This window comes from Ctenopharyngodon idella, chromosome 2 (assembly GCF_019924925.1).
Source record: "Ctenopharyngodon idella isolate HZGC_01 chromosome 2, HZGC01, whole genome shotgun sequence".
NCBI lineage: Eukaryota > Metazoa > Chordata > Actinopteri > Cypriniformes > Xenocyprididae > Ctenopharyngodon > Ctenopharyngodon idella.
In genome coordinates, this window is record NC_067221.1 from 18,388,238 (window position 1) to 18,401,358 (window position 13,121).

The 13,121-nt window shown below is 36.8% G+C and overlaps 1 protein-coding gene across 9 annotated transcripts in view; it reads left to right on the plus strand.

Moving 5' to 3' along the window:
* The window catches only part of ptprfb (protein tyrosine phosphatase receptor type Fb), a 210,194-nt gene that overhangs the window by 116,749 nt on the left and 80,324 nt on the right, over positions 1-13,121 (plus strand). For 5 of the 9 annotated variants that reach the window (XM_051912632.1, XM_051912656.1, XM_051912675.1 and 2 more), the window contains exons 5-6: positions 7,675-7,860; positions 9,594-9,611. In XM_051912632.1, coding sequence (XP_051768592.1) covers positions 7,675-7,860; positions 9,594-9,611 — 204 coding nt within the window. The remainder of the gene's footprint in view (positions 1-7,674; positions 7,861-9,593; positions 9,612-13,121) is intronic. The other 4 variants (XM_051912648.1, XM_051912665.1, XM_051912684.1 and 1 more) reach the window with 1 other exon arrangement.

Below are 13,121 nucleotides of genomic sequence, written 5' to 3' on the forward strand. Positions count from 1 at the left end.
TAATTAAAATGAACCAGGAGATCTGACCTTCTGTACACTGAAATTCTGTTCTAAAAACAAGTGTGCTGCCTATCTAGACAGCATCATAAGCAAATTCCCAAAGCCAAAGCTTCTCCACAAGGTAGACGGCGTAAGTCAGTCCAAATAATGCATTGTGATGAGCTCTTTCAAGTAAAGTATTCTTAATTATATGCATTATATACAGTAGATTATAAATCTAGTTCAGTCAAGAAACTCTAGAGGGCTCAGGCTGGTAGGTCCTTTACATCCAATCTGTGGCCACGTTCTCACTGTACGTTTTGTAAATGTTTTCTTTCTGGCTTCATTTTAAAAGTACTCAGTCTTGTCGCCAAAAATGCAAATATAATAGCATGCAAAAGTTATCTCCTACATCAGCCTGCAGGCAAAGCAGCATTCTGTTTTGTCTGATATCTAGGCTGTCACTGATATCACCTAACACTGATGTCATCTTGCATGAATGAATGGTGTTTTGTTCGGATGCAGTGACTGCCGTCTCTCATTCGTAATTGCTCTGATTCTCTAGAATGTATGTTATTTGTAAGTATTGAGTGGCTACATTGAGAGTATGATCTAATTTGAAGGTAAATGTGATTGTTAAAGTACTTTGTTAAAGTACTTTTCCCCAGTTTAATATGTATAGACAACTATTTTTAGATCGATTTGCTTATCATTTTTCTTGTATTCTTAATGGACAAGACATCCGTTTAATTTGTTGTATATATGTATTCAGTGATGAGCCAATAAAGCAGATTATTTGGCAAGCTGATTAATGTAAAAAGCTGTTTTCTCCAGAGATCGACAAATCTGGACTTGAAATGATCTCTGGAAATTGGAAGATGTAGAAAAATGGTTGATGTTCTGATCTCATATATCACTACAGAAACCCTTCTGCTCCCTCCATCAAAAGAGATGTCCCCTTTAATTGTTGTCATCCATCACTCTCATACACACCTTTCTGGGAATTACAAGGACATTTGTTTCTCAAGAACTGTTGAGACTTTTACAGAAATACTCAATTGTTTTTAAACAAGCTATTAGTTTAGAAGTTGCCTTACCTGACTAGAAAAATTCAGTGCAAATCATTGAAATCATTTTGTGGTGAACTGTTCCTTTAAACACGTACAGTTAGCATATAGCATGGACGTTACACCAGACTCATTGGATCTAAACATGCGTGATCAGTCTCTGACGAACGGCTTGTTCTCGTTGTGAGTGCCCCATGGTGCTTCATCACTATTTGAGCATCCTCTTCTGTGGCGACGTGTTTGTGCAGGGTGAGAATAACTCTGGCTGACGTGGACGTGGAGAGCACTCGGGCTGTTTCACAGTGGGGTCTGAGGACAGAGACTTGTCTCTTCAGCGGGGTTCTGATTAGACCCATCACCCCGCATGCCATGCTCTATTCTCCCTGGTAATTGGAGCTGGCAGGAGGTTGGCACGTACCCCTCCTGTCCTCCATTTCCCTCTTTATCCTCCCACGGTGACCCCCCTACACTACTCCTCATGTCGGATCCACTGTAATGTGTATTATGTCCCTCTCTGCTCTGACCCAGCATTGAGGACATGCAGCCTATGCATGTCTAAACCACGTTTACAGCAGCCCTTGTTGTTCACATTAGATTGGTTCACCGTTCCATTTCTCTGCCTTCAGGACATTTTGTCCTACTTACTTAACCGACCACCTGAAAAGCCATTGTTATTCTCTTGGCAGTGTTGCTACTTTGTTTTTGTAATGATACAGAGTTAATTCTCTCCCATTGTTCACCATTAGTTTCATTTGTTGGTTTCCTTCAGCACTCAAGTTTTGTAAATATCAAACTTTCAAGCCTCGATCTGTTCCACTGTGTTATCTGATTGCACATAGCATTGAATGTAACTCTCAGTGCGCGTAATTTACTGCTTCTCAAAAAACAATGTTCCTTTTCTTTCCACAAAACTGATTACAGATGGGTTTGTGGTGTGCTACTCTGTTAGCTCCTTTTTTGTGGTCACATGCATCGATTGGCTTGGCAGAAACTTGGCTGCTTCTGGCCTGGTTCCACAGCTGAGGAGATAATACAATAGATTGCCATCTGCAAGGGCCAGCACGGTCTTATCGTTCTGGTAAGGTCTCATTAAATACCCGCTTTGGGTCTGTGGATGGCAACAGTAGATTTCCCATTCAGGAAGGAAATTTGATTGGGTACCATCACGGATACTATTGTTACAGTGGCACTCGTTTATGGAGGTTGTCTTAACTATTAGCTTTAAAAGAGCTGGAAGGACCTACATCAGTTTATGCAAGCTAGTGATTATTTGTGTTATGACAGAGAACCAATTAATAAAATATGTATATACAGTTTTGTCTACATTTAAAAATAAAACAATAAAATCTGAAAACAATTGAACTTGGGCATCACTACATTATAATGTACAGTATGAAAGATGGATATTCATTTTGGGATGTGCTAAAGATTACATTTACAATTGCTATTAAATTGTTATTAGTTGTTATTATGGTTTTAAAGATCAATTAAGTGAGCGTAACATGATGGATGTCATATAAACACACAAATGTCATATACATGTAACAAACAAAACTTGTATGTTTTTTTTTTTTCTGAATTTTATGATATGCCTTCAACATTGTCATACAACTCTAAGTATCTACACTTAGACTACATCTAAGTATCTACGTTCAAAAGTTTAGAGTCAGTAAGATTTTTTTTGATGTTTTTGAAAAGTCTCTTATGCTTAAGCTGCATTTATTTGATCAAAAATACAGTAAAAACAGTTATAATGTGGAATATTATTAGAATTTAAAATAACTGCTTTCTGTTTGAATATATTTGAATTTGGTGTTGATTTGGTGCTCAATATATTACTTATCAATGTTGAGAATAATTGTGCTGCTTAAAGTCCCCTGTTGTGAAAATCAAGTTTTTAATGTTGTTTATATGTCTATGTGGTATTTTTAATGTGTTTTATAACAAACCATGTGCAAATTCATAAGTCAACACCATTGCTGAGTATTTTCTTTTTTAAAACTGCAGTGAACCAAAGACAGTCTCAAAATGCGGTTTGAAATCGTTGGTGTTTCTGACGTCACAAACTACCTTGTAACCAATCACGTCAACGTGATCGTCAACGAGTGGATCTCTGTGAGTGAGTGGAGGCGGGGCTAATTTGCATATTCATAGAACCATGTATACTAAATAAGGCAAGGGTGTATAGTTACATTTAAGCTATTTTAAGGCATGAAGACATTTTTTTCCAAGGAAAAAACATTTAAATATGTCATTTCGGTGATCAAAGATGAGTTTTAAGGGATAAAATTATTGACTACAGGGGGACTTTAATATTTTTTGTGGAAACTGATCATCTTTTCTGGATTCTTTGATGAACACAAAGTTTGAAAGAACAGCATTTACATGAAATACAGTAGACATTTCTTTGTAACATTACAAAATATTATAAATGTCATTTTTGACCAATTTGATGCATCCTTGCTGAATAAAAAAAATATTTATTAAATAAAAAAAATAATACTGGCGCCAATATTTTTTCCCCCTTTTTTTTGTGCTACATAGGGTTGAGTGCATTGTAGTTGAGTTGTTTGCTATTTTTTGGTTAACTTTCAATCTAATGTAAATAAATCTATAGCTTCATGAACAATTAACAATAGAGCCACACCCAGTGTAAAAGTAGGACGTGATGTTTGAAGGTTAGACGTGGTTTTGGTAGTCGTGAATCTGTGAATCATAGTCAAGCTGCTATCTTTGTTTTTCTTGTAATGCCAGTAGGCTCAACTGCATTTTTAAAGTAACGTGATACAAATAAGGTGTTGACGTTGCATAAAAACTTGAGCCTGTACTCTTTGTCTGTAATTGTCAGGAATTCTGCTTCTCGTATACCATGACCTCAGTCGCTTGCGTAACCTCTCAGATAAAGGTGAAATAAAACTCTGCAACACAAGCAGAGAATCTCAGCACATGACATCACTGTCATTAAAGTTCAGTTTCTCTCTATTGACTATTTGCTGGACCATTTCTGCAGAGCTCTCTCGCTGTTCCTCCTACTTCCTCCTCATTCCGTCCGCTCTCAAGTTTCCCTCTGCTCTTTACAAGATGGCATCCCAATTACCCACCAAATGTATCACCCCATCAGAGCCAAGCACCTTGTCATAACTGCTTCGGGGAAACAATGAAACTAGCGTTGGCAGGCTTTTTAAATTCAAACCGCCATCTGCTGCGGCGCCCACATCTATGATGTGGCAGAGACTCGGGACAGAGTGGGACATTTTGCAGACTTTTTCCCATCTTACCTATTCATCTCAGTAATGGAGTCCTTGCTCGACTCAATATAAGCACACAAGAATTGCATTAAAAACAAATTTCTGAGCTTTGAGTCTTCTGTTTTTTAAATCCTCATGCATAGTAAAGAGGTGTAAATGATAAAAGTACTTTCAAGGATGGAGAATAGCGCTTTTATTTAGGAAATGTAACCATCAGTTGTTGTTTTTTTTTCCCTCTGTGCTTTCTTTTGTGGAATAAATCCATCTTTTTCTCAATTGTTTTTACTTTCACATACCATTTACTTTTTTCAAACTCACTATACTTGTAAGGAAGTCTCTGTCATTATAAACATTACTTATAAGCAAAATATTAGGAAGCATATTTAAAGGTGCAGTCAGCAATTTTTCCTCATTAAAAGTTATAGTCAGTGATGAATAGTTAAAAAGAAGTACAAAGCAAGATGAAGACTCCAGACACATTAGTACCCTAAAAAGCTGCTTTCTTTTACAAGGAGCGGGTTGCTTCATGGTGGCTGCCATGTTGTGGTCACATGACCATCTGAATACTACTCATTTATCTCAGTAATCTTCCTGATATTTGACTCTTTTGCTCGTGAAATAAATAAATCATGACTGAATGCTAATTTCTGCAGTGGCATCTGCAACCAAGAACATTTTTCTGTTTCATGATTCTTCATCCACATCACTAGGTGTCGGTATAATTCTAAGACGACTTTCACACACACAAAAAAGATGCAAATAAAGTGCACCTTTAACAAGTATATGTGAACGTATAGCACAAGTATGTCACTTATTTTGCTCTCAAAGACACTTACAGAACAGGAGATTGTATTTTTCAACTTTTTTTCGAACTGATAGGGGAGCCTGAAATACATGTTTTTACACTCCACTGAGAGAACAGCACAGTTGGTTTTCTCTTAGATGTTCTGTTACCTTTTTGCATGCTGACTATATGACACTTGGTAGGTACTATTTGCATGTTCCTTCTCAAGAAAATGTATTCAATTGTTTATTCAGAAGCCGCTCTGAGAAAAGGACTGGCATAGTGATACAGCCCACACTCATACAGGTAGTTGACCTCTCTCAAGCATGCTGAGGCAAAAATGTACACTTCGATACATGAGTTTCTGAAGGTCACTCTTGGGAAAAAAAAAAAAAAAAAAATCTGCCTGTTTTTGATTCTTAATGAGGCATAACTTGAACAGCCTCATATTCCAAGTTACCTTGTACTGAAAAGTTCCCTCCAGTGCGGATTCCGCGTAACATTTTCTGCTTTCTAAATGATTCCCTATTTCGATGTTTTCATAAGGGGGTTAGTGATTCGTGAAATAGCCCTTTTGAGCTTTGCTCACTTTGGATATATGTCTGATTTACATTGTCCTGAAGTCATGAGCTTTTCAATTCAACCTCCATGAGAAGTGTTGCTTGATGCTCTAAGGCTTGATACACCAATGATTTAATGTTGAACTAAATGGAATAAGAAGAAACGATGCATCCAAGTTGACTGTAGTGCTCTGTAGAACTTAGAGCAGGGGTGCTTAATCCAGTTCTTTGAGATCTACCTACCTTCAGACTTCAGACCCAACCCTGATCCAACACACCTGTCTGTAATTATCAAGTGCTCCTGGAGATCTTAATAAGCTGGTTCAGTTGTGTTTGATCAGGGTTGGAGCTGAACTTTGCAGGAAGGTAGATCTCCAGGAACAGGATTGGGCACCCCCGCCTTAGTATCAGTGAAATGTTTGTCACATGCAGAGGATTGTCTCAAACTGAATAATTCAGCCTTGCCCTTTGGCTTACCTTGGCATCAAAGAGAGTGTGGTGTTGCAGTAATGTTGTTGCTATTGCAAGTGTGAATATTACGCATCCTGGGCTTTCATCCAAACATTTGTGTGAATGTTTGAGAAGAAAAAATGGTCATTTTAAACAAGTGCCACAGCCATACTGTTGCTTTGTTTATGATTTCATGTGCTTAGAAACCGTATGTTTACGGCTTGGCCCACTTGCTTATCTTGTTTGTGATATAATTAGTGTTCATTTTCATAGTATTCATATAATTTGTGTTAATTATGCAAATGTTTGATACTTGGAGATATCTGCTCTGTTACTCCCTTGTGTAGAAATAGTGAATGGCGTCACGGTCTGCATCAGAGTGGAAACGGTGTTTTCCAAACCATTGAAGGACAAAGCATTATATGCCAACTAGATTTGCATTCCCAGAAGAAAACAGCAGTGTTAGCAAGATAGAAAAAGAAATGTGTAAGGTTTAAAGTTTAGGTAAGCAGTTTTAGGCTGTGGCACATGAGTATCAACACGTCACCAGTTTTGCAGTGTAGAGGCGGCTGAAGACTGTTAAAATGTTATAAGAAAGAAAAGAGCAATCACAATTCACTATGCAAATGAATGCAAGAAGGAAGACCAGTGGCAATTGAGAATGCAAGTGTTTTGATGATGTCAGTGCTGTTGTTTACATTTTGAATTGTGAACATAATAAAAATGGGAGTTGAAGGGAATTTTTCAAACTTTGATCTTAAATGTCCTGAAGTAACCTATTAAGTTTGAAGTCATTTATCCATAAAGCACAGTTAAAAACAACAGAAATTAGACTTTGTTAGTAATAAGATAAGAAATGATGAGAGCAATAATAATAATAATAATTAGGTAAGGTCCATTTGAGATTGTAATAATAATAATAATGATGATGATAATGATAAACTAGCAAGGAATGGCTTTTAAAAAAGTAATAACTCATTAGAACCTCAGATGATGAATAATGAAGATAAAGAATAAAATTGGGTCTTCATGCTAGATTTAAAGGTGGCAATGATATTGCAGAAAAGTGTGGAAAAGTAAAACTAAAAAGTATGAGAAATATCAATATATAGTGCTGACTTGCTAGTAGTATAACTAGTTCTAACTAGTGTGTTGACCCTTTTATGTTTGGATTTATTTGTTGCTGAATTTACATTTTCCTTTCTCATTGTTTTTGCTCCATCTCTACACAAACTCCTGCAAAGATTTAGATCAAACCAAAAGATTTGCAGCTTAAAATTTAAAGCTTGGCGTCCATATGGTGTTACATGTTAGAATAACGGTACACAAACGTCCTGTGGATTAGCCTCGCCATGCTTTGATCTTATTAATGCAAAGGAAGGCCTTTTTCTGGGAAGTGAATTGATTCAGTGCACTAATGAGACTAGTCCTGGATTTGCTTTTGCAGGACAATTACCTCTGGCTCACATCTCTAACCCTTGATTCAAAGCAATCAGAGTTCTTTGAGATCATTATCCTTATTTTGGTAAATCATTAGATTTTTTTTGGCTCCTGACTCGACCTGTTTTTTCTTTTTCTTGCTGCAGAAAACCAGATTCCTCATGGCTTCCCCACCATAGACATGGGCCCTCAGCTGAAAGTGGTGGAGCGAACAAGAACAACCACAATGCTTTGTGCAGCCAGTGGGAACCCTGACCCGGAGATCACTTGGTTCAAGGACTTCCTACCGGTAGACATCAACAGCAACGGGCGAATTAAACAGCTTCGTTCAGGTAGGAATGGCACACTTCAGACCTACAATCACAGGAGCAGGAACTAATATACTAAACTTAACTGATCACAAATATAGATACCCTATCAACACAGCCCTGTTTGTGCAGTGTCAGGCCTTTGGTCTGCCAATTTGTCTTTGCTTACCATTGAAGGAGAAATGTATTGATGTGGCCATAACTTCAAATAGTCTTAAGCCATATGCAAATGGTCTGGGTAATTGTAGGCACCCTTATGGGAATATGAGAGCGGCCTGTAGAGGATCAGCCGCTCTATTTACATTGTAGACCTTCCTAATGGATAGACGGCTCAGGTCTGACCTAGGATCAGACGGCTGAACAGGACTTTGCCCAGGCTGGATTAATGGCTCCTGACTGACTCAGAGCTTATACCTCTCCACTAAATCCACTTCATTTAGAGGGCAAGTCCACAGCAGAGCTTGTTCTCTAGTTTCTAGCATCAGCGTCTAAATACACAGCTTACAAATACACAGTTGAAAATATAAACTCCCACTTGGTTGCAAAAAGTCAAATGAACAAAATGTACCATTCCACCAAACATCAAAACATTGCTTCCTCAAAGAGCTTATCTCTGCACGGCATGAGGCGCAAAGCTTTATGGCCCTTTTAGGACACTCTTAACATAAAATTATGACAATAAAGCTAGTCTTATCTGGCTTATCTGCCTGTTTTACTCTTCTGGATAATGTTGAATGACATGTATGCTGTTTTGCTTCTTGTAGATAAGTTTTTTCCGATAGACAATGGTAATGGCGAAGTAACCTTACCTTGTGATTTGACCGATAGTTAAAGTCGACATGAAATCAAAATGAACTCTTAGGTGTATGATTTATAGCTTTTCGATATAACCAGTGTTATCCAATAGCAAAGTCCCTTTCAAGGAAAATTTGTTCACTATATTTGCAGCACCTCCAGGAAGCTATTTCAGGCATGCAAGATCAACTGTTTACGGGCTTGAAAACAGCTCGCCAAACTCACATTGCTTGCTCGCCAAACAGCTTGCCTTAAAAACTACAAGCCAAACTCACATTTGAATAGCATATTCAAATCAGCAGCAAATTTTGACATAGAAATGCTATGGAGCGTCTAACAGTGATGTGCAGTTATCAAGATGCTAATAAAAATACTAATGGTAAACGCAAGTAATTAAATGTGATTTATCTTTCAAATTAGTTCAAATCATTTTTTTCTGATTGAATATTCTGTTGCACTCTGAAATACGTCTTAAGTTATGGAAGTAAAATGTGTTGAATGACATGTCATGTTGGTTTAAATTCACGTGTACAGAATTGTTGCTAGCTGTTTCTGCTTTTCTCACACCAAACTTGTCGCCTTAACCTGCCATGGTCTGTGATTTTTCCGAACAATGCTGTGAACAAAAATAACCTGAGTACATATTGTTTCCCTAAGCTCTGCAAATGTTCCTTAAAGCGTCAGGTTTGTCAGGCACCTAAACTATCTCAGAATTTTACCACAAAGAAAATTTGCCCTCTGAGCTTTTTTTTTTTCCAAGCTAATTCCGTTGCACCAGACAGCCAACATCCAACTAATCCTCGGAGAGCAGTAGTCTGGGCTCAACTTGATTCCTTTCTGTTTAATTAAGCTTACTTTCATTTGATTCCCTCCCTTTTGTTTTCCTTATCTCTCTTTGTCTATCTCTCTCGTCTACTAACACTTCTCTTCAATCTTGTTTGCATTCAATTTACTTCACCTAGGGGGTTCACCAATACGAGGTAAGAGAGCTGGAATGTGTCTCACGAAACGTCTCATCCATTACCCGTCTCATCGCCACCACTGTCATTTCCTGCTTGTTCAGTGCATATACAACCGTTGTCCCAGCATTCAGTCTATCTGTGTTCTGATGTCTACGTATATCTAAGCAATATAACAGAAATACACTACTGTTCAAGAGTTTGGGATAAGTAAGATTAAAAAATAAAAAATAAAAAAATAATAATTTTATTAATCAAGGATGCATTCAATTGATCAAAAGTGACAGTAAAGCCATTTGTAATGTTACAAAAGATTTCAAATAAATTCTGTTCATATGAATTTTCTATTCATCAAAGAATCCTGGGGGGAAAAAATATATCAAGGTTTCCACAAATATATTCAGCAAAACTGTCTTCAACATTGATAATAAAATAAATGTTTCTTGAGCAGCAAATCAGCATATTAAAAGGATTTCTGAAGGATCATGTGACACTCAAAACTGGAGTAATGATGCTGAAAGTTCAGCTTTGCCTTCACAGGAATAATTGCATTTTAAAATATATTAAAATTGAAAACAGTTATTTTAAATTGTAATAATTTTTCGCAATGGTAATGTTTTCCATTGAGTTTTTTGATCAAATAAATGCAGCCTTCTTTCTAAAACATCTTGCTGACCCTAAATTTTGGATCGGTAGTGTATTTATTACTAAAAAGATTGCATTATTTTGGAGCGTGTTCACTTACCAAGATATTATAGGAATAAATCATGAAAATTCTGATCATTTACAAACCCTCATGCCGCTCCAAACCAGTGGAACATAAAATGTGAGATTTTAAAGAATGTCTTGGTCGCCATTTTACATGTAGTAAAAATAAATGGGGATTAGAACTTTCAAAATTCATTGTTTATTACATAGAAATTAGCGTTCAGGACATTTTTCAAAATATCTTTTGTGTTCCACAGAAGAAAGAAATTCATGTGGGTTTGGAACAACATGCGGGTAAGTAAATGATGACAGAGTTTTCATTTTTAGATGAACTATCCCTTGGATGAGGGGAATAAAGTAATCGACTCTTGCTAGTTATTGTGACGTGCGTTTGTTGTAGATATTTTCTGAGGCCCGAGTCTTATTAAAGTTATGCTATGAGTTTGGTTTTCAGACTGAAGGCCATCTTTAGAATCTCCAGAGTGTGTCTCGCACATTCCAGTTGGGCTGTGATGAAATTGAAATGATTAAATTTGCATACTACTTATGCTAAAATAAGTATGTATGGGAAATGAGGGCACGGCCTTGATTGTTAAGATGGAGCATTCGATCAATCACACAGTCGCTCTCAGTTCTGAATGAAACATGGATTGCTAAAACACGCTTGCTAGAGGCGAGTCGAGTGCTTGACAAAACCGCCATTACCCTACTTCACTCAGTCGGTTAGCAATCTCAGTGGTCTGAGGACCCCTGGAGTTTGACTGTAAAATGAAGTTGAAAAGGCAAAAAAAATAAAAAAATAAAAAGGTGTACTGCACATAACAAAGGCTTGTTTGTTATCGATGACTGTTGTAGCACGCCAGCTCACCTCAGGATTTGAATCACGTCTGGCTCGCTAGGGGAGAAAAAGCTGACACTGCCGTATGGTCCCGAGTGGTTGCTGATTTTTACTGGCTGAATTCTCAGTGTTCGTGGGTATGATGTTTAATTGATCTTGCTCGCAACAGCAGGTCTTTGTGTTCAATTCATCTCACTCAACTCATATTGTTTTGTATCTCCTTTATCAATGAGGGACATGTATCCACTTCATACAATTTCATGTCCTCATCAAGACACACAGTTTGTCCCGCAGTGTATTTATTTGTTTCAAAAATGCATGCGGCATACTTCCATCTCCAGTTGAAATTGAAGTGTTAAAGGCATAGTTTTCTTTATTTAGACATTAAAATATTGGCACTATTTACTCACCCTCATGTTGTTCAAAACCTTTCTTTCTTCTGAAGAACACAATATTTAAAGAAAGTAAGAAGAAAAGTAAGTCATACAAGTTTGGAATGACATGAGGTTGAAAAAAAAAAAGATGGTATAATTTTCATTTTGGGGTGATCTATTCCTTTAACATACTGTATCATGTCATACCAAACACTTAAAATACAGTGATGGTTAAAGATTATACATTTTTGTCTGGAACTGTCAAAGATTTTAAATGCATTATTTAAAATAAATAAAAATGTAAATAAAACAGTGGTTATTTTCACATTCCTCCTCTGATTTAGATGGGATTTTGTATTTTTTTTCTTTATTGTGGTCCCTTTACTTATACAATATGGCACCATCAATCAGATGTGTTGTCAGGACTGAGGGGTGATGGCAATCAGTGCTGAGCAATCTCCAAATTGATTAGTAATTTGCTGCTTGTCAGTGTAGGAAACACCACCAATCAGTTTTCCTTGAACTTGGAGATTGGGCAAGGTTAGTGGTGCATGTTATTTCCTCCCTGCAGCACTGGGATGCTGGGAAGTAGTCAGGGGTGAACAGCAGGTGATAACCTATGCTATGATGGTACACCACTGCCAGAGGTAAATATGTGTGCTTTTGCTAGATTAAGAGCCTGGCAGAGTCTTGTAGAAGCAAACGCTGCATCTGTGGTTAGGATACCCAGATTGATTTTTCATTTGATGTTCCTGCCCATGTCAAAATGGGTAGGTCTAAAGTATCTGCTGCATTTAATGTTGTTTCTTATTATTGAGATTTACCTCCTTTTGTGTACTGAAGTGATATCTTCAATAAATGCACTACTGGTCAAAAGTTTGGAACAAGATTATTTAAATGTTTTTGTTGAGTCTCTTATGTTCACCATGGCTGCATTATTTGATTAAAAAAATTTAGTAAAAACAGTAATATTTTGAAATATTACAATTTAAGAACTGTTTTCTATTTTAATATATTTTAAAATGTAATGTTTTATTAATTGGATTGGATTTTTATAGGATTTTTATTAAAGGTTCTTATTATCAATGTTGAAAACAGGTTTTACTGCTTAATATTTCTGTGGAAACTGATATTTTTTTCAAGATTCTTTGATGAATAGAAAGTCCAAAATAACAGTATTTATTTGAAATAGAAATGTTTACATTATGACATAACATTATAATTGTCTTTACTGTCACTTTTGATCAGTTTAAAGGATTAGTTCACCTTAGAATTAAAATTTTCTAATAATTTCCCCCCCACCCCCATGTCATTCAACATTAATGTATTTCTTTCTTCAGTTGAAAAGAAATTAAGGTTTTTGAGGAAAACATTCTGGGATTTTTCTCCATATAGTGGACTTCAACGGCTACCAACGGGTTGAAGGTCCAAATTGCAGATTCAGTGCAGTTTCAAAGGGCTCTACGTGATCCCAGCCGAGGAATAAGGGTCTTAACTAGCAAAATGATCGGTCATTTTCTAAAAACATATAAAAATTATATACTTTTTAACCACAAACTCTCGTCTTGCACTGCGATGCGCCATGCATTACGTAATCACGTTGGAAAGGTC